At 41.9% G+C, this 18,533-nt stretch overlaps 1 protein-coding gene across 12 annotated transcripts in view; it reads left to right on the forward strand.

Annotated features, from left to right (window-relative positions):
• The window catches only part of LOC119733277 (rho guanine nucleotide exchange factor 11-like), a 98,460-nt gene that overhangs the window by 56,243 nt on the left and 23,684 nt on the right, over positions 1–18,533 (forward strand). For 6 of the 12 annotated variants that reach the window (XM_038206876.1, XM_038206865.1, XM_038206871.1 and 3 more), the window contains 14 exons: positions 795–1,007; positions 2,168–2,311; positions 3,313–3,480; positions 4,728–4,799; positions 6,993–7,013; positions 10,118–10,225; positions 10,979–11,077; positions 11,485–11,527; positions 12,365–12,602; positions 13,128–13,402; positions 14,683–14,838; positions 16,798–16,917; positions 17,507–17,709; positions 18,247–18,296. In XM_038206876.1, the coding sequence (XP_038062804.1) occupies positions 795–1,007; positions 2,168–2,311; positions 3,313–3,480; positions 4,728–4,799; positions 6,993–7,013; positions 10,118–10,225; positions 10,979–11,077; positions 11,485–11,527; positions 12,365–12,602; positions 13,128–13,402; positions 14,683–14,838; positions 16,798–16,917; positions 17,507–17,709; positions 18,247–18,296 (1,910 nt within the window). The remainder of the gene's footprint in view (positions 1–794; positions 1,008–2,167; positions 2,312–3,312; positions 3,481–4,727; positions 4,800–6,992; positions 7,014–10,117; positions 10,226–10,978; positions 11,078–11,484; positions 11,528–12,364; positions 12,603–13,127; positions 13,403–14,682; positions 14,839–16,797; positions 16,918–17,506; positions 17,710–18,246; positions 18,297–18,533) is intronic. The other 6 variants (XM_038206867.1, XM_038206869.1, XM_038206866.1 and 3 more) reach the window with 6 other exon arrangements.

Consider the following 18,533-nt stretch of genomic DNA (forward strand, 5'->3'; position numbering starts at 1 on the left):
CTTGTGATGGACCTGTGATGGACTTGTGATGGACTTGTGAGGACTTGTGATGGACTTGTGATGACTTGTGATGGACTTGTGATGGACTTGTGATGGACTTGTGAGGACTTGTGATGGACTTGTGATGACTTGTGATGGACTTGTGATGGACTTGTGATGGACTTGTGGTGGACTTGTGATTTGTGATGGACTTGTGATGGACTTGTGATGACTTGTGATGAACTTGTGATGAACTTGTGATGAACTTGTGAGGACTTGTGATGGACTTGTGATTGACTCAACCACAACATTAAACAGTCTCACAGTTCATTTTAGACCTTATGCTTTGCAAGTATCTCAGAGGCTGTTCTTCGTCAGTTTAATTAACAATGAATGCACTACAGGTTTTACTCGTGCCTATCCCAGCAATACAAAACCACTGCCTTCTGACTCCTCCTTAACCCTAACTGAACTCAACCCATCAAACAGCAGGTTTTGTTGGAATCTGTTGGGATAGGTACAGTACTCCTAAACTGATGGCCTTTTGACTGGGGTTGGCATACCTCCAGAAACTAAGTCCAACAGTGTGTGTGTACAATTTCCAATGTGGGTGTTGGAATTTGCCTGAATGGGTATGATTCCTAGTAAATTATGCTGGGGAGTTAGGGTTAATGCATAATGCTATGTCATTGCTGTGTTAACTTGACTTGAACATGTGAACTCATTATTGACTTGAACAAGACTTCAGTGCTTATTTAATGGAGCTATATGTGAATTCGTCACTGATTACTTCTCTATGGTTGTTTTGCCAACAGTTACCTCATGGCATCATTCACGCGAGGCAAAGATCAAGCCCGGAGACTCTGGGTGTCATGAGTGAAATCCAACCCGGCACCAATCTAAAGAGGAACAACTCGGATGCACAGTCTAAAGAGACTGCTGCCAGGAAGAAACATGTGCGGGGTATGGGAGCCGCAGAGTCTGAAATCAGACGCAAACGCTCCGATAACATCGAGCAGTTAGGACGGGTAAGAATGTGATGGGGATCAATTTCCTGGAGCAGCTTCTTAGGCAAAGATGGATCCCTGTTTGCCATTTCTTAGGTTTGCAGCGTTGCTAATGTTGCTAGCATCATGACTTTGGGCGTGATCCCTGGCTATATGGCATATACGGGTTTATGGCTACTGACTAGCGCCCCTTGAACAAAGACATTGACAAAATGGTGAACCCCCAACATACATGTAGGGCTGGATAGCTCAGTTGGTAGAGCACCGGAACGGTAATCCAAAGAATTAGGGGTGTGCATTTACAGGTAGTACCACAACCGATTGAAAAAATATGGGTACCCGGTCAAAAAAAGAACAACCCCAAAAGCCAATATCGGAAGTTGCGTTTCAGAATGTTCATACAGGTCGGCACGATGATACTGCCGCATCGGTGCGTCAATACAGCAACATACAAGTGTGTCCAGTGAGCACAGCTTTACGGTGTAAACTGCAACTTTTCGCGAGTGTCATAAACCTGAAACATGTTTTGTTTTCCAATGTTTCCCGGTTTGCATTTTGAAAATTCCCCACAAGTGGCATTCAAAAGCTTCCTTTTTCATTGTCTGAGAAGTAACTAAGTTATTTGTTATGTTGTTTACGGGTACCCGGTTCCATAGTGTGGAACCGGTTCCTGACACCAACGGTCGGGTACTCGGGTACCTGGTTCCATAGTCTGGAACCGGTTTCTGACGTCAACAGTAGATTACTCGGGTACCTGGTTCCATAGTCTGGAACCGGTTCCTGACACCAACGGTCGGGTACTTGGGTACCTGGTTCCATAGTCTGGAACCGGTTTCTGATGTCAACAGTCGGATACTCGGATATCCGGTTCCATAGTCTGGAACCGGTTCCTGACACCAACAGTTGGGTACTCGGGTACCTGGTTCCATAGTTTGAAACCGGTTTCTGACGTCAACAGTCGGTTACTCGGATACCCGGTTCCATACTCTGGAACCGGTTCCTGACGTCATCGGTTGGGTGCTCGGTTATCCAGTTCCATAGTTTGGATCCGGTTCCTGATATCAACGGTCGGTTTCTCGGGTACCATGTTCCAATGCACAGCCCTAGTCACAGGTTCAAGTCCCACTGCTGTCAATTTCTTTGTTCGACTTTTGATAATGGTTTATTTTTGTGTTTTTCAGAGTCAATCTTTACCCGCCGAGCCCGGCGGAGCTGACAGCGACATGGCCGACAGTTCTCCCAACTCTACACCACCGGCGAAGCGAAGAACTGACACCGACTCAAGCCTTGAGAATCAGGAAGGGGGATCAGTGGTCAGTATGACGGTACAGTAGTTGAGACATCTGCACTAGCAAGCTGAGGGTTGTGGGTTCGAGTTCCGCTCGAGGCAGCTTGTGCCTTTCTTTGCTGGTCCCACAGCCAGTCTATTGTCTTCTTTTTACCTAACTAACTGGATTAAGCCGTGCCCACATAATGTTTTGCCCTCTCTGGAAAACAGGTTTAGAGGTTATCCACCGCAGAATGAAGAGAAACATTCAAGGAAATCAAAAAACACAAATTTGGGGTTGAAAGAGTTTTCGCAGTTTAAGTAAAGTTATTTTTTGTACCGAGTTTTCTTTACTACACGGCAACAAAGAAGTTTCCTCGTGGAGTACGTAAAACAAACGTGTGATCTGGTACACTGTGCCCTCTGGAGACGTGTGTACAATAGGGAACAAAGGATTGTATACGTCTCCACAGGACAATTTCTATCGATGAATGGTCTCCACTAGATTTTCACAAAATAGATATGGATTTTACTCAAAAACTAGGAATTTCCAAGGTGGGTTGATCTGTCGCAAATGGAAAAGTTTTAGAAAAGGGATAAGCCCAAATTTTAGCCGAGGAAATTAATTCTGGTTAAATTAGAGCATTTTAAAACTTCACTTTCAAACTCGAAAACTTTACTACACGAGAACAAAGAAATGTCTCCACAAGGATACAAATTTCAGTATGGGTGAGCTTGTCTTACATACGCAGTGTGGACTTCCGAACAAAACACGTCCACATAATGTAGGTAGCACCGACGTTGTGTGGACTTGCCCACGTCCACACAGTGTTTCCCCATTTCTGGAAAACAGGTTTAGAGGCATTTTTGGGTTAGGTTTATCTGTAGCAAAATGAAGAGAAACACTAAAGGGAATCATAGAAAAAAAATTGGGTTGAAAGAGTTTTCACAGTTTGAGAAAAATGAGTTTTTCAACTGGTGTTCCTTAACTACACGAAAAGAAAGGAAAGTCCACACTACTTATGTGAAACAAGTCTGGGTGTGTTTGTGTGTGTGTAGACTAAGCCGCATCGTGATGGTACCGTGGTCCCCCCGAGCCAACCCTTCAAGATTGCCACCGTCGGCACAGTGGAACCATTAACCTCCGAAGTCCTCACGAACATGCAGGCGCCTCAAGTCCAAATCATGTCTATGGAAGACGACGATTTCCAATCTGATAATGAAACGGTAAGCTGCTTTTGAGCCTCATTTGCATAAGCTGCTAAGCGTCATATTCCAACAAATTCGACCCAGTCTTATCAAGCCGTTAAGCAGCAAAATATGATTTAGCAAGTTATGTTGCAAAGCTGAAAACAAAACCAGATTGGAACCGTCACTAGCAGAATGCATTGCATGACATTTTGGGTGGAGTTTTAAGTGAAATATTTTGCGCTTACCTACTTTGTGTTCAGCTCTGAGTTGTGCTACACGCAGTGTAGTTTGAGTAGAATTAAAAAACTATGTAGGCAAACATGTCATTTGATGCGTTTTACTAGGGACTGACTGGATCCTTAGTGATTGACACAAAGAACTGGTTAAGTATTTATTGTTGAGCTGGTAAGCAGAAATTGTCGGTAAGCAAGTTAACATTCAGCAAAGTACCACAGACTTGAGTCAAAAAAAGCAGAACCCAAACGCTGAAAACATATTTCATATTTAAAAAATAATCGTAGCACTAACAATAATGACTGGAAAGCCAGTTTCCTAAACTACTTGTAGATGAAAAAACTTACTGAAATTGCTCATTCTATTCAAAGAATATCACCAGTGACCCTAAAACCTCTCCCCCCCCCAATAAAATGATTTCAAGAACGTTGTCACGATGGTCTTCAAACATCACCAGTGATAAAACCTCAGTTTAAAAGTTTAAAATATTCAACAAAGTCCTTTTGAAGGCCCGTCTTTTAAAAAAAAGTGGATTTTATAAATCATCGTGTTTGCCTTTAATAGCACGATTTGTTAATAAAGATATTGTGTACAACAGTTGTTGACAGTTGTTGCAACAAGTGTTCTGTGTTTTTTTCTTTGTTGTTCCAAACAGTCAGAATACAAGATAATTTGCTTTTTTTGGACGAAAGAGGTTTAAGGGTCATTGCGTTTAAATGGTGATATTCTTTGAGCTTATTGAGCAATTTCAGTATTTTTTTTATCTAAACGTAGCTTATGAAATTGGCTTTCCAGTCATTATTATTTTGGGTGCTACAAATTTGTTTAAATATGAAATATACTTTTGGGGGTTTGGGCTCTGGTTTTTTTTACTCACCCTGTACAGTTTGAGTTGGAATGAAACTTGGTTAGTGTATCGAGTGTAACATCATGTGAATCATGATGATGTCAACATTTGATCTTTTTGCTTTATAGGTTTTTTGTTTATAGTCCTAGTGTTTTTGTCTGCTGTGTCAATTTGACGGCTCCCTCTTTTGTTTTGTACAAAGCACAAGAGGGATTCTGCATGTTCTGTGAGCCAACCCAAGTTTGAAACATTACAAGAAAGCATGTCTGACCATGTATGTATGATGAAGTCATGTTTAACCTGACCTTTGACCTGCATTGAATTCTGGGATACGTTGCTACCATCATGCAATCTGTGTTGTATATAGCAGCTTGGATTAACAAATTGTCCATGAAGTCGGCTATGTTTTCCTGTAATGTTCTATCTGATCATACATCGTCGTGTCCGTGCAACAAGGTCATATCTCCTAAAATGGGCCATACATGAAAGGCGAGTTTCAGAATGTCAAAAAGGTCGTATTTCACTTAAAATAACCCGGATGCACCCACAAAGTCAATGGGCGTCAAGATACGACCTTGTTGCACGGAGCGTATTCGCGCGAGATACGACTTTGTTGCAGAATGGAGTTACGACCTTGTTGCACTCACACGACAACATGTACTGTGGACTTTTTCCTGTGTTGTCTTTCTAGCCTTTTTCCTTTATGCTCTGGAGTCTTTTTTTTTCCGCACTGTTTTATAATGAAGTTATAGTTAGTTGAAATATTTGTGAGGCATTCTAACAAAATGAGACAGAACTGGGCAGAGGTTGAAATGAGGGTTTGCAGATATTAGGAAAGAGAATAAACTTCTCCTTACAACACTGTTTGTTGCACTTCAATCGGATATTCCGTTGACAAGTTTATGGCTGTTGAAAGTTGGCATTTATCGGCGTGTCAATATAGTTAAATACTGAGAAAAAGGCCTTTGAAGTTCTAAGCTTTGTATTTGTGAAAATTAAATATGCTAATTGTTGTTCCTTAAAAGCAGTTTTATTCCACGATTTTTATACTAATTCGTCAAAATATCTGTAGCAAACATCAAAGATTACAAATATAAATCTGAAAATGGGAAAAAAAATCACCCCCCCTTTTTAGTTGTTTTTACATTTTTTCTCCACTACGGTCTGTGCCCAGTTCTATGTCATGTTGCCAGAATGCCTCACATTTAGTCTCATTTCTGTGGTTTGCATTTCTTATTTTGTTTGGCTTTTTGTCTAACACATAAGTAGGGGGCTATGAGGAACAAACAGTGAATACACGTAACTCTTTCATTCCCTTCCTTCCCTACCCCTGCTATTATGTATCGTGTATGTGACCGTTAGCTTGGTTTAATCCTAACTCTTTTGCATTGAGATGTTTTCGTTAAGATGTTTTTTTGCAGTCCTAATCCAACAAAACCCCTGCAGGGGAAAAAAGTTCAGATTTTACCGAATTCCCTTCCAACACGTGCGAGTGCACAATAAACTCTGGCTATCTTCCGTGAAACTCTATGAAGTTGACAGGAGATTGTACGTACAAGCCCAGGCCGTGGCACGTACCATCCCACTCACGGCAACCGACAAGCTTTTTCGTACGGAATGAGAGTGCACTGTATACCACACTGTATACCATGTGACTATAACATTACTGCACATACATGTACATGTACCTTGCCTCTGTCGACAACATTTTCATAAACAACTTTTTAGAATTGTTACAAACAATGTTTGTGAAGTATTTCATTTAGTTTGTTTGCTTTTTTTTGTGAAAATTAGTATTTGGTATTTTATGGTAAACTTAGAGGGCTCATTTTTAGTTAATTTTCTGGGAACAAGCCAACCATCCAACCACAATGTGACACGTGAATGTAGAAGTCCCAGCCACAGCTTAAAAATGTAGCGCCTTTTACATTTCTAGGCATATTTACTTCTGGAGAAAAAAAAGCAAACACTTTACTTCTTCTATGTGTGTTGTTTAAGTCCGATGATTAGTGAATTTGGACAATAACGATTTTATCATGTGTTGAAAATCAACAATTTCATTGGAACCCTTTTTCATGTTGAACATGTTGAATGTGCTAATTGTATCCAGTGGTTTTCCTAAGCCTGAAATACTGGGTATGGTTCTGTGGAGCTGCTTATCTAGAACTTCTGCTTAGCAGGTTGTTTGTAGCAAGCAAAAATGAGCTGGCTACCAGTCTGTTGTGTTGCCAAGCAAATATCTTCTGCGCTAAGCATGTTCTGCACTCAGCAACCCATGCAATTTACCCATGCAGAATCTTATTTTGCTTCATGATCTGTCTCTGTAATTTCCAATTGCTTCTCTGGCTTTTAATCCCTCCTTAATCTCTTAATCCCTTCTTAATCCCTAATGCATTCTGCTCCAATGCTAATCCCTGTTGCTAATCTAATCCGGTAATGTCCATCTTTATCTCTCCCTGATTAACAGCCGCATGGAAACATCCAATCCGTAAGTGTCTTACTCTGGATTATCCGCGCTAATCTCATGCTAGTCTTGATTCAAGATTGGATTTGCATGTTACTCCTTGAAAGCTGGACTCAGGTCGACCCGGAATTTGTTTGCACAGCAACAGAACTAGCCTTGCTCCAGGCGTTCATCAGTAGTGGTAGCTGGCCGCTAAAATCATTTGTAAGCGCTAGCCGCGCACTGTGCTTTGCGCAAGGACGAACATACCCTGCTTTCTTCGCCAACTTATTGTAGCCACCAGAGGTCGCTGTTCGCACTTCACACACTACATACATCTAGTGCGTGCCTAGCTTTTTATAAAAGTTTTAGCAGCCAGATACCATCACAGAAAGAGTCGACAAATGCCTTTACCACGGCCAGTTCCGTCGCAGCGTCAGCAATCACAGGTCGATCTGAGGCCAGCCTTATACGGTCCCTGACAATCGCGATGAATTTGCCCAACGGTAGAAACTGCTATCAACAAGATCAATCAAAATCAGTCTTGGGAATTTCGGCAGTGCTTTCCAGCAAATTCTGATCATTCCTCAAGTGCAGTGTAGTCAAGCTAATGCACACACTTGAGGTATGCTTGGAATTCCCTGGGTAGCACTGCCAAAGTTCTCGAGGCCTGGAATTGATTGTTCTTGTTGATAGTAATCTCTACCACAATGGCGGCTTTCCTGCGCTAGCCAGAGACCGGTTGTATCTGGGGAGTAACATCAAAGTCTAATCATGAATGAAGATGAACTTCATTACACCAGTCATTTTGTGTTTGTTGTTCAAAAAGTCTTCTTGACTTTGTTGTGTCATATAAACCTGACGTCTCTGGGCATTTTTCATTTAAACTTTCCTGAAACCTCCAAAATCCAGCGCTATAAAAAAAAACCCATTAGGCTGCTTTAATGGTTCCATTTTCTGGATACAAAAATTTAAAAAAAAATTGTTTATTGAAGCAGTTTAGTAACTTTGCTGCAATCTAAAAATCAAAGATTTTCAAAAAAATTAACAATGAAGAGTTACCAGTAGGTGAACAACCTTGAGTTGTTGTATATTTATATATTCACAATGGTGTCATTAAGAGTGTCCTTATTTGCTAAAATGCGCAGTGTTTGTATTTCAACCAAACTACAATGTCAGCCCATGAAAATACTGTTATTTAACATGTTGTTGGATTTACGTTTCTTGAGGTTGACAATTGTTGCATGTTGCGATATTCATTCTCTGGTCGTACATTCCAATTGCAGTAGAGTAGAAATAGCTGTGTCCTTCGATTCTTCATCTTCATATTTTTTTGTTGGTGCCATCTATCTGTTCCCAGCTTTGTGTCATTTGTGTCTTTAAGATGATTTGTTTAGAAGTATCCAACTTACATGTATTACAAGTTTTTGCGCAGTTCTCTTTTTGAAACTGTGTTCGTGTTTCGTCGTTTGGGTTTTGTTTTGTAATACGCAAGCAGTACATGCACATAATGCAGTTTTGTGAAAGTTGTGCGTTATATTTCCATGCATGTTCACGTCTATTGCACTGTTACCATGGTTATAGTATGTGCTTTTATTGGAAAGAGTACACACAAGGTCTTATGCATCTTAACAAAAGGAGAAAGTTGTATCATAATTGAAATGTTTAGTTTCAAATGGTCGTTACATACATTGTATGTCTGAGTGCATGCCAGCCAAAGACATCTAGGGCCAAGTTCGGGCAAGGACCATTAGTCGACTAGGTGTTGATCTGTGACGTACCTTACGTCTGCGCACTAATAGCAAAGTGCGAACGTCTCTAGTCGAACGCTGGTCAAAATGTCATTGCAAAACGTCTGGATCCTGGCTCCCTGCTGTACGTTATGAACGCGCGCGGCTATGGTTACCAGCGAAGCAACCAACCCCAGTAGGTTGGTTCCAAATAGTCGACTAGCGTAGTTAACCATCGTCGACTAGACAGAGTTCGGGCAAGCATTAGTCGACCAATGGTTAACTATAGTCCTTGCGCGAACTTGCCCCAAGTTGATAGCAACACTGGTTACCACTAGCTGTGGGTATTGTAATGCACAGCAGGGAGCCAGGATTTGGAAGTGTTGTAGTTTTCAGGGATCGTTCGCGCTTGACCAATGTGCAAATGCCACACGTAGACAAGACAAATTTACTAAAAAACGTGTTCAGTAATTATGAAAATTTGAAGAAACTTTCGAAGAAATATCTGCACAGTTAGTTTATTCCTTACACAACTACGAGGTACTCCAGCTGTAGACCTTTATCATGCAGCCACCATTTCAGTCATGTTCCCTGTATCCAATAACAGTACCGAATGATATTTTTTTGTGTAAAAAAGGAACCAGACTATTTTTCCTTCCAGCTTCGCTTTGGCTGCAACATGATAATGGTCTGTTGGTAAAGATTCAACATTTTGCTTAATACCAGCATAACTTGAAACTTGGTGTAAAAGGCACTCTGTACACTATTGTTTTTGTACACTTCGTTTTGAAACTGGGTACGTGTCTAATTTTGACATAGAAAATCTATAGTCCATGCGCAGATCCATTTCAGAATTTAATTGGTCCAAGCTTTGGTTCACATTGGACATGTTGGATGTCACTATTTTCATAACATTACTGTTTCTAGTCTTAATAACCCCCCAAAAATCGCAATTAATTATTCTAGCAGGCTTTTATTTCTGCACTGTTATTTCTGTAGATAAACTACATGTATGTTCTGATTTATTTTCGGCATCGTTGAGTTGCAAAACGCAGTAATTTTTGCTATTTTATGAGTTCAACTTCATAGAACTGTTAAACCTAGAAAAGCTGCTAAGCATGGAAACCATCTGATTAGCAAATGTGGGTTACCAGCTAAAATGTCATGCGAGGCATATTGCATGTGGCTGGCTCCCCGCTGAGTTGCACTTAGCATCTTCATTTGTTTAGCAGCTTTGTGACAGAACTTATGTCAATTTAACAAAAAGTTTAATAATACATTGACTTACCTTTGCTTGTAATCTGATCGCTTTACATCCTCTGTGCTTTGCTAACTTCTCTTTTAGAATTTTTGTAGTTAGTCTTGATTCCAGCTGATATGTCTTGAATTGTTTCCTGTCTGCTTTGTTTTATGCTGCAGTTTGAGGATCACGGTCCGTTTATTAAGCTGGAACAGCTTGAGAAGAAACCAGCACACATGTCCATCTTCCTGCATTATCTCATCTCTAATAGTGATCCTTCCAGTTTGGTAAGTGTTCAGGCTGGGCCATATGTATTTGAATGTTCAATTATTTGGTACATTTATTGATCAAATATTCAAATATATGGTCAGGAAATTGATATTTGATTACATTTTAAATAGTTCTAATCAACTTACATGTGTCTCACAAGTCAATGATACGTTATCACCTGTCAATCACAGGTCAATCACAAGTCCATCACATGTCAGACTCAAGTCAATCATAGGTCAATCACAGGTCAATCACAGGTCAATCACAAGTCCATCACAAGTCAGACTCAAGTCAGACTCAAGTCAGACACAAGTCAATCATAGGTCAATCACAGGTCAATCACAAGTCAATCACAAGTCAATCACCGGCCAATCTCAGGTTAGTCAATCACAAGTCAATTACAAGTCAATCTGAAGTCAATCACAAGTCAATCTGAAGTCAATCACAAGTCAATCACAAGTCAATCACAAGTCAATCATAAGTCATCACAAGTCATCACAAGTCAGACACAAGTCAATCACAAGTCAATCACAGGTCAATCACAGGTCAATCTGAAGTCAATCACAAGTCAATCACAAGTCAATTACAAGTCAATCACAAGTCCATTACAAGTCAATCACAAGTCAATCACAAGTCCATCACAAGTCAATCACAAGTCAATCACAAGTCCAGTACAAGTCAATCTGAAGTCAATCACAAGTCATCCATATCCACATTTGTCAATTCATGCATTTACTTTGACATAGGCTTGACTTTTTTCCCTTGTCCAGTTTTTCTACCTGGTGACGGACAATTACCGAACCGGAAGCCTGAAAGAAATGAAGAAATGGGTCTATGAGATCTTCTCCACCTTCCTAGCTCCGTTAGCGGTAAGTAAAGAGCGCCCTCTGTAGATCAGGAGCATGTGCATACTTGCATATCTGCATATAAATACGCAAAATATCCAGGGTTAAAATTAGTTATCGACATTTTGAAAAAGAGTAATAAGCTGCAATTTGAGGTTGTTTTTTTGGGGGGGGGAGGGGGCTGGTGGGGCGTAATATAACACTAGGATACCATCATACTAATAAGTATGAGGGTATCCAATGTTCTGCCTTGTATTGTGTTTGGAAATGTGGTTTCACATTGTTCCTTCAGTACTTGTATGCTGCAATGGAAGACCGGAAATTTGGGTAAACTTTAATATCAAAATTGACACACCATTTGCAGATGTTAAAGTTTGCTGCATTTGCTTCATTAAAACAAAAAACAAAAATTTTTTTTTTTTTAATTTTAGCCTCTGAGAATACAAGTGAACGATGGGATCGTCCAGTCTATAGGTAAGTGTGAAACTTATAGAACCACGTTCAAGAGCAAAGCTTTTCTGTGAAATTGTTTTTATAACTGTGCTCCAGTCTATGTCCGTCATCAACTTCACATTGAGTAAAGGGGACCTACAATCCTGGCCAAATCTCGCTGGGCCCCCAACCCCCCGGCCCCCTGTCAATGTTCTCTCTCATTGCGCGGTGTGTGCTTCATCAGCTGGAGAGAACACCATTGACCGGGGGAGTGGGGGAGTGGGTGACCGTGAAAGGCTAAGATTATTTCCAAGTGTCCCAACCATTTTGGCCGGGATTGTAGTCAGTTTCCCATTGTAATTTATTTAAATTGCGAAGGACGTGGCTACAACGTGGTCAAGCCAAAGGCATGTAAACGCAGCACAGATCAAAAGTGTTTATTTTCAGAGATGCCAACCATTGCTCTTTTGGAGTAATTATTTGGATTTCGAGGCATGTTACTACTCTTGAAAATTCCAGTTGTCCTATACGCCAACATTGTGGTTACTCTGAAAAGTACTGTGGTTACTCTTAAACTTGACTGTGGTCCTATTAGCATTACTCTTTGCAGGAAGAATCATGACTATTTTGTAATTTGTAAAGTTGGCATCTCTGTATTTCAAGGATGGAGGAAAAGTGGAGAGACCGAAGAAACAACCCTCGTGGCATAGGAGAGCATCAATGCACAACTGTACTCACATATGGTGTGAGCCGGGAATTGAACCCGGGCCACAGTGATGAGAGGCAAGCAGTTCAGGCACTAGCCACCCATGCCACCCCCCCATTTAAAGACTTGGTTTCAACTTCTTCTTTGTTAATTACTTATTTTGGCTGAAACAGAAACCACCATGAGCACTCAGTTGCAGAACGAGGAGGCCATGAAGAGCATCTTCCTGGCAGCGCGACAGAGCGCCACCGCAGAGATCCGAGAACTCCTGGCAGACTTTCGGGCCAAGCGGGCGCTCGGGCTGGGCTCGATCTTCGGCGACCAGCAGCTTCACAACGAGGACATGGACCGGACGCAAGAACTGAAGATCGTGGAGCAGACGCTGATGCCACATTTGGACAGACTGACCACGTAAGTCGGACACACAATGAGCTAATGAAATGGTATTCACCTAGACTTAGAGGGCGCTCTAACAGAGATTGTAAGGGAGGGTGTTCACAACAATAAGCCTAAATCCAAATATGCAAAACACAAAATCCCTCCCCCCCTCTTTCAAAATCTACCACATATGTCACACAGTGAGCGAGTACAATGGGTATGTACCGTGGCATAGAGGGCGCTCTAACAGTGAAAGTGTAACATAACAGTGTATTAATGCAGTGCTTAGGGAACATTTGATACCAATGGTGCAAAGAACTTCACAATTATTACCCCCTTTCACCAGGCCATGAGACCATTTTTCAGTCAGTACAATTGGTGTCTACCCTCACAGGTACCCATCATTACATCTGGGTTAGGAGGAGGAATTGTAGTAAAGTGTCTTGCCTAAGAACACAAGTGTCTGGTTCCTGACACGGGATTTAAATCGCACTACAATTTTTGCATCCCGTGATAAGTAAAGTTGACTAAGCTATATCCAACATCTTTCTTTTTTAGTTTGGAAGCAGAGCGAGAAGACAAGAACGTCGCCATGGCATTTGCCATCACCACCTTCATGAAGCAGGTCGGCGTTCGTGTCACCAGCAACAGCCCCCTGGAAAGATGCCCCAGCTTCACGGCCCGAGACAAACGGACGAAATGGGGAGGCAAGAACAAGAAACAACACATCAAGGGACACCAGTTTGTTGAGATGCACTACCAGTCGACGGTATTCTGCAATCACTGCAACGGCTTGCTGTGGGGGATCGGTTTTCAAGGGTACCAGTGTCAAAGTAAGTTGGTCTCTAAATGTTACCAGTCCGTTGGTAATCGTAATGGGAACCAGCGTTCTATGTACCAGTGTCAAAGTCAACCTCTGACCTTGTTTAGTGTAAAATGGGAACCAGTGTTAAGGGCACCTGTGTCAAAGTAAGCGGACTGCTGAATCTTGATGAGTACATTAAACATTGCAGTGGGTACCAGTTTAAAGGGTACCAGTTTCAAAGTTGACCTCAGAATTTTGCTTAAAGGGAATGTACATCATTGGCTTTTCCTGTAATTTTCAGAAAGGAACTGTTTGAGGGGTTAGTATAATAGATCAAATATTGTTACACTGATTTGTTTGAAATTTTGTGTTCGAAAAATGCTGGAAAAACCAAGAAAAACAAAAATGTTCAAGTAGTCTGGTTCCCTGACTCCACTAGAGATAAAATGGATCAATTTATAGATCTATGCCAGAAAATTGTAAGGTAAGGGAACCAGTCCAGCTGCTCTGCACCCGTTAATGAACATGTAACAAATAGCAAACACAATTTGGACTGAAAAAATGGTGAATTTGGAGCAGTAGTTGAAAAATAGTTAGGTTTTTCCAACGGAGGTCAGACGACCACCGTTGGAAATGTAAACAAAAATACAATTTTCTTGAAAATGACTTCACACCTGGTGCCATAATTTTACAGGATGCTTTAGACTGTCATTTACCAACATCCTAGTAAGGTATTTTGTAAAAACTTGGTAGTTTTATTTTTCGATGTTTGCAAATGTTGTATATTCCCTTTAATCAGTTGTCACTGTAATGGGTACCAGTGTTAAGGGAATCGGTGACAAAGTAATTTGACTTCTGACTTTTTACTTTTTAAGTGGTAATTGTTATGGGCACCAGTGTCAAAGGTACCAGTGTCAGTAGTTTGATCTCTGACCTTTGACTAGTACACCGTTATTGGTTATTGGAACCAGATTTTTAAGGGTACCAGTGGCAAAGTAAGTTGACATACGACCTTTCCTTGTCCATTGGTAGTTGACCGCTCCAGATTTGGCCATAAGCCGCGCCCACCCTAGTCTAGGGAATATCCCCCTGCACAGAAAGAGTCTATGATATGTGAGGAGAGTTGACAATTAATTTGTTCTGGCCACCTGAGCAATATGATGAACCTGTTGAGCAAAAAATTAAGCAACTTCAGCTAAGCTCAGATTAGATTGCTCATATTAGATTGTCGGTAACGCAGATTCATTGCTTAAGTTATTGCACAGTTTGAACTGTGGCCGTCAACTCTGAATGTCTCTTTGCTTGCAGACTGCGAGTTCAACGTGCATAAGACGGGTCTGTGCCTAGACCAACTTGAGGATCCGTGCCAAGGCAAAGAGGGCAAGAAGTCCAAGAACTGGAGGCGGATGATCCCTGGCGGTCAGCGACGGACGTCCGACAGAATGAGTCAGTACCTTCCCCCAGGTATCGTGGTGCATTGTGGAGGCAATAACATTGCGCTTTGCATGCTGTGAAACATTAACAGAAAACTTGAAAATTGTGATTCTTTGAGTAGGGCCCAGTTTAGTCCTTTATTTATCAGTCTTGTGCTTAACCCTGCAGGGGTGTGAAATCTCAGCTTTAAAGCTGATTTCAGCTTTATTGGTTTTGGATTTCAGCTTTTTTTTCAGCTTCTTTTCCTCACTTGCTGTGCACAAAAGTATAAGAGATCTAAAAAATTCAGCTTTTTTACACCTTTTTCAGCTGTTCTCAGCTATTTTTATCAGTGGTCACTCACACCCCTGCCCTGACCCTGCCAGACGCAACACAGTGCATCGGGTGGAAAAGTCTGGTGCACTTTGATGCATTCAGCTGCCAACGCCAGTGCATAAACGGCCGCTTCTCGGACAATGAGAGCTAGTCCCATTGAACAATGCCACATTTGTATCCTGCTGCGTGTGGTGGCCACGGACTCTGAGGCACTTTGGCCTTGAGACTTTTGACCTGATGGATCTTGCAACACTGGGCAGGGTTGTCATTTAGACGTGTGTCATGTTGCTGCGTTTGGCAGGGTTTCTAGCAAACATACCCTGGAGGGTAGCCGAACTAGATCAGTGCTACGTCGTTTGTTTTTCCTAATTCTTTTATGAACAAGCATTAAGTGCAATATTTAGAGGCTTTCTTGATCAAGTCAAGTTGTTTTCTTGAACGGAGTGCTGTTTCCCAATTTACCAGTCATAACAAAATGATGCAAGAAATCACTGTTCAGTAATGAGCTTTTCAATTCAAAACTGTTTTCAGTTAAACTGGAAGTATGTGTTTTTTCGTTATTTTGGTAGCAGACTTTTTAAGAATTTTAGCTCATTCATGTATAATTTTGTACATTTTGACTGAAATTGATGCGCTGTGGCATTAAGGGCCATGGGTTTTGAAGTTAGTCTGTAACAGAAATACCATAAATGCTAAGTGGTCTCTTCAAAAAACAGTGGTCTTGGAACAGTTACATAAGAAAAAATGTTTGAGAAATTTGAGTGTACATAATCTAGTTTAGCATGGAGTTAGGCACTAAGCACTTGTTACTTTCATATTGATGAATTGAGCACTTGCCATGCTGTTTCTGCATGATAGTGGTTCTATGCCATCACTGTAGAGGGCGCTGTTTGAGGTGCTTGGGTGTGGCCAATTGTTGTCAGAAAGGTGTGGTTCCATTGGTTTGAAAGCGCTACGTAAATAAGACCACATGGGCTCAGCAGCCTGGGCTTATTTACATGGGTGTGGTCGCATGGGTGTTGCTATTTAGATGTGGTTGAATGGTATAGTTACATGGGCGAGGTTGCATGGGTGTGGTCATGTGGGTGCGGTCACATGGGTGCAGTCATGGATGTGGTAACATGGGCGTGGTCACATGGGCATGGCTATGGCCATGACTGGTATAAACAGCATTAATTAATGTGGCTTTATAAAGTGTGTCCAAATCAGCACAGTTGATTGGGCATGCACTCATGGGCATAACTGGGCTTGTCATATGGGTGTGTCACAATGGGTGTTTTTATTGGGCATATCTGCATAGGCGTGTCAGTATAGGTGTGTCAGCATGGGCGTGTACGTATAGCTCGTGTCCACATGGGCGTGTCAACATGGGTATGTACACATGGGCGTGTACGCATAGGGGTTTACCCATAGGCGTGTACCCATGGGCGTGTCCGCATGGGCGTGTCCGCATGGGCGTGTCCGCATGGGCGTGTCGGCATGGGCGTGTCCGCATGGACAAGGCTGCATGGGCGTGTTGGCATGGGCTTGTCAGCATGGGCGTGTCCGCATGGGTGTGTACACATGGGCATATTCGCATGGGCGTGTCCGCATGGGCGTGTCCGCATGGGCGTGTCTGCATGGGCGTGTCTGCATGGTGTGCTGTGCTGACATCCTGTTATTTATTACCTCCAGTCTTCTTCGCAGGTGATAGGAAGGATGATAGTGAGAAGACAGCCACATCTCCCAGTGCAGCCATCAGCCCTCTACCGATTCCACCCATCAGGCCAGGGCTAGGCGAAGATGAAGAAATCAGTAAGTCTGTGCACCAGTTGCAAATTATCAACAGGGACAGTATAGGCCTCCGTACATGGACAGCAAAACGGGCAACATCCAGTGTTCAAATTCACAAACGTTTCCTCATTAGTCTGTTAGAACATACCCTGACCTCCCCAACTCCGTCAAAATCCATCCCCCTATTTTGGTGGATTTGGGGGACTTGGTCCTGCAGGCCTGGTTTGACTAAATATTGATGGAGTATGATGGACTTGGGCCTGGAGGCCTAAAGCAAAGCATGCATTGGAAGCAGTGTGATTGATGGATTTTGGCGGACTTGGTCCAGTACTTTGTAAAAGACAGTAGGGACTTTGCGTTAATGAACCGTTTTCTGGCTAAGACTTTGTGATGTTAACCTACCGGTACTACGAATAAGACCTATTTCAGTCATAAACCCCAACCACACCGGGTATTCTTCAAAATGAGTTGCCTGCTAAATGCAGAGGTATGCAACAAATAGTTACCTTTGTTGCATTTGGGTAGGGTTAAGAGGCCAACATCTGACATTTATCAAAGCTTGCCCCTAATGAATATTCATTCAGAAGCCACCCTCTGACCATTTCCACAGCCCAACTGAAGAAGGAAGTCAACGTTGACAGTCTGGTCAAACAGTTTGAAGTCAAGACAGACGACCCTCTCGTCGGTTCCCACTCCTCGCAAACTGACAGCGGGATCTCAGAGAGCTATGATAGGCTGCAGGACGTAACGGAGGGAGAGACCACTGCAACCAAACGCTCCTTCCTCAACAGATCGGCAAGCCTCAAAACAAAGGTGTGTGCAACTTTTGTTTCCTGTCAAAGCGAGATTTTTGTGGGACCAAGTGGGTCATTCTATAGTCGTCTGCGTCTATCTTACTGGCTGACTGTTACACTAACTTTCCCGTGAAATTACTCTTTCTGGCAAGCTGTGATTTTGAATAGAACAGTAAAAGAAGACCATTTGCAAAGTGTGCGTCAAGTGACGCATTTTTTGGAAATATCTGTTAAAAGTTTATTTAGGCGTCGGTGCGCGTGGTTGCTATTATTCATTGGCTCAGTGCGTGACATGGTGTAGCTGCAATCGGCTGAATGAAAACGTGTCCCTGATGCTGAATTCAAGCCCAATTCAAAACATGACTCTTGAACTTTTGAATTGAATTTGAAATCCTAGAATATTGTTTTCTCGGAATATACAGCATTCACTGAGCTGAAACTTCATCAGCACCCTTCTTTAGATTCTGAACACTTGTGTTGCTTCAAACGAACATAATGCACAAATTCCAAATGATGGACTGTACCTTAAATACTGTGACTTTTTATTCTATTCTAGGGCGAGGAGAAGAGAGAACGAAGACCGCCCGGCGATCGTCGATCAAGAAGGTAGGAAACATCAAGCAATTTGAAAACTAGTTGTGGTCAGCATTGGGACAAAGAAGCATTTGTTTGATTTGGTGTATCATGTTGTGCCCTGATTAGTTGAATGTGAAGTGTAGTCCTGGGTTTGTTTTAGATTCCTTGGGATGGTTGCTGGTCAATTTTCTTAAGCAATGACACAATGTCAGAACTGACTCCAATATTTTCCACTGTTCAGGTTGTGTTTTAGTACACACTTATTTT

The sequence above is a fragment of the Patiria miniata genome, unplaced genomic scaffold (assembly GCF_015706575.1).
Source record: "Patiria miniata isolate m_02_andy unplaced genomic scaffold, ASM1570657v1 HiC_scaffold_25, whole genome shotgun sequence".
Lineage (NCBI taxonomy): Eukaryota > Metazoa > Echinodermata > Asteroidea > Valvatida > Asterinidae > Patiria > Patiria miniata.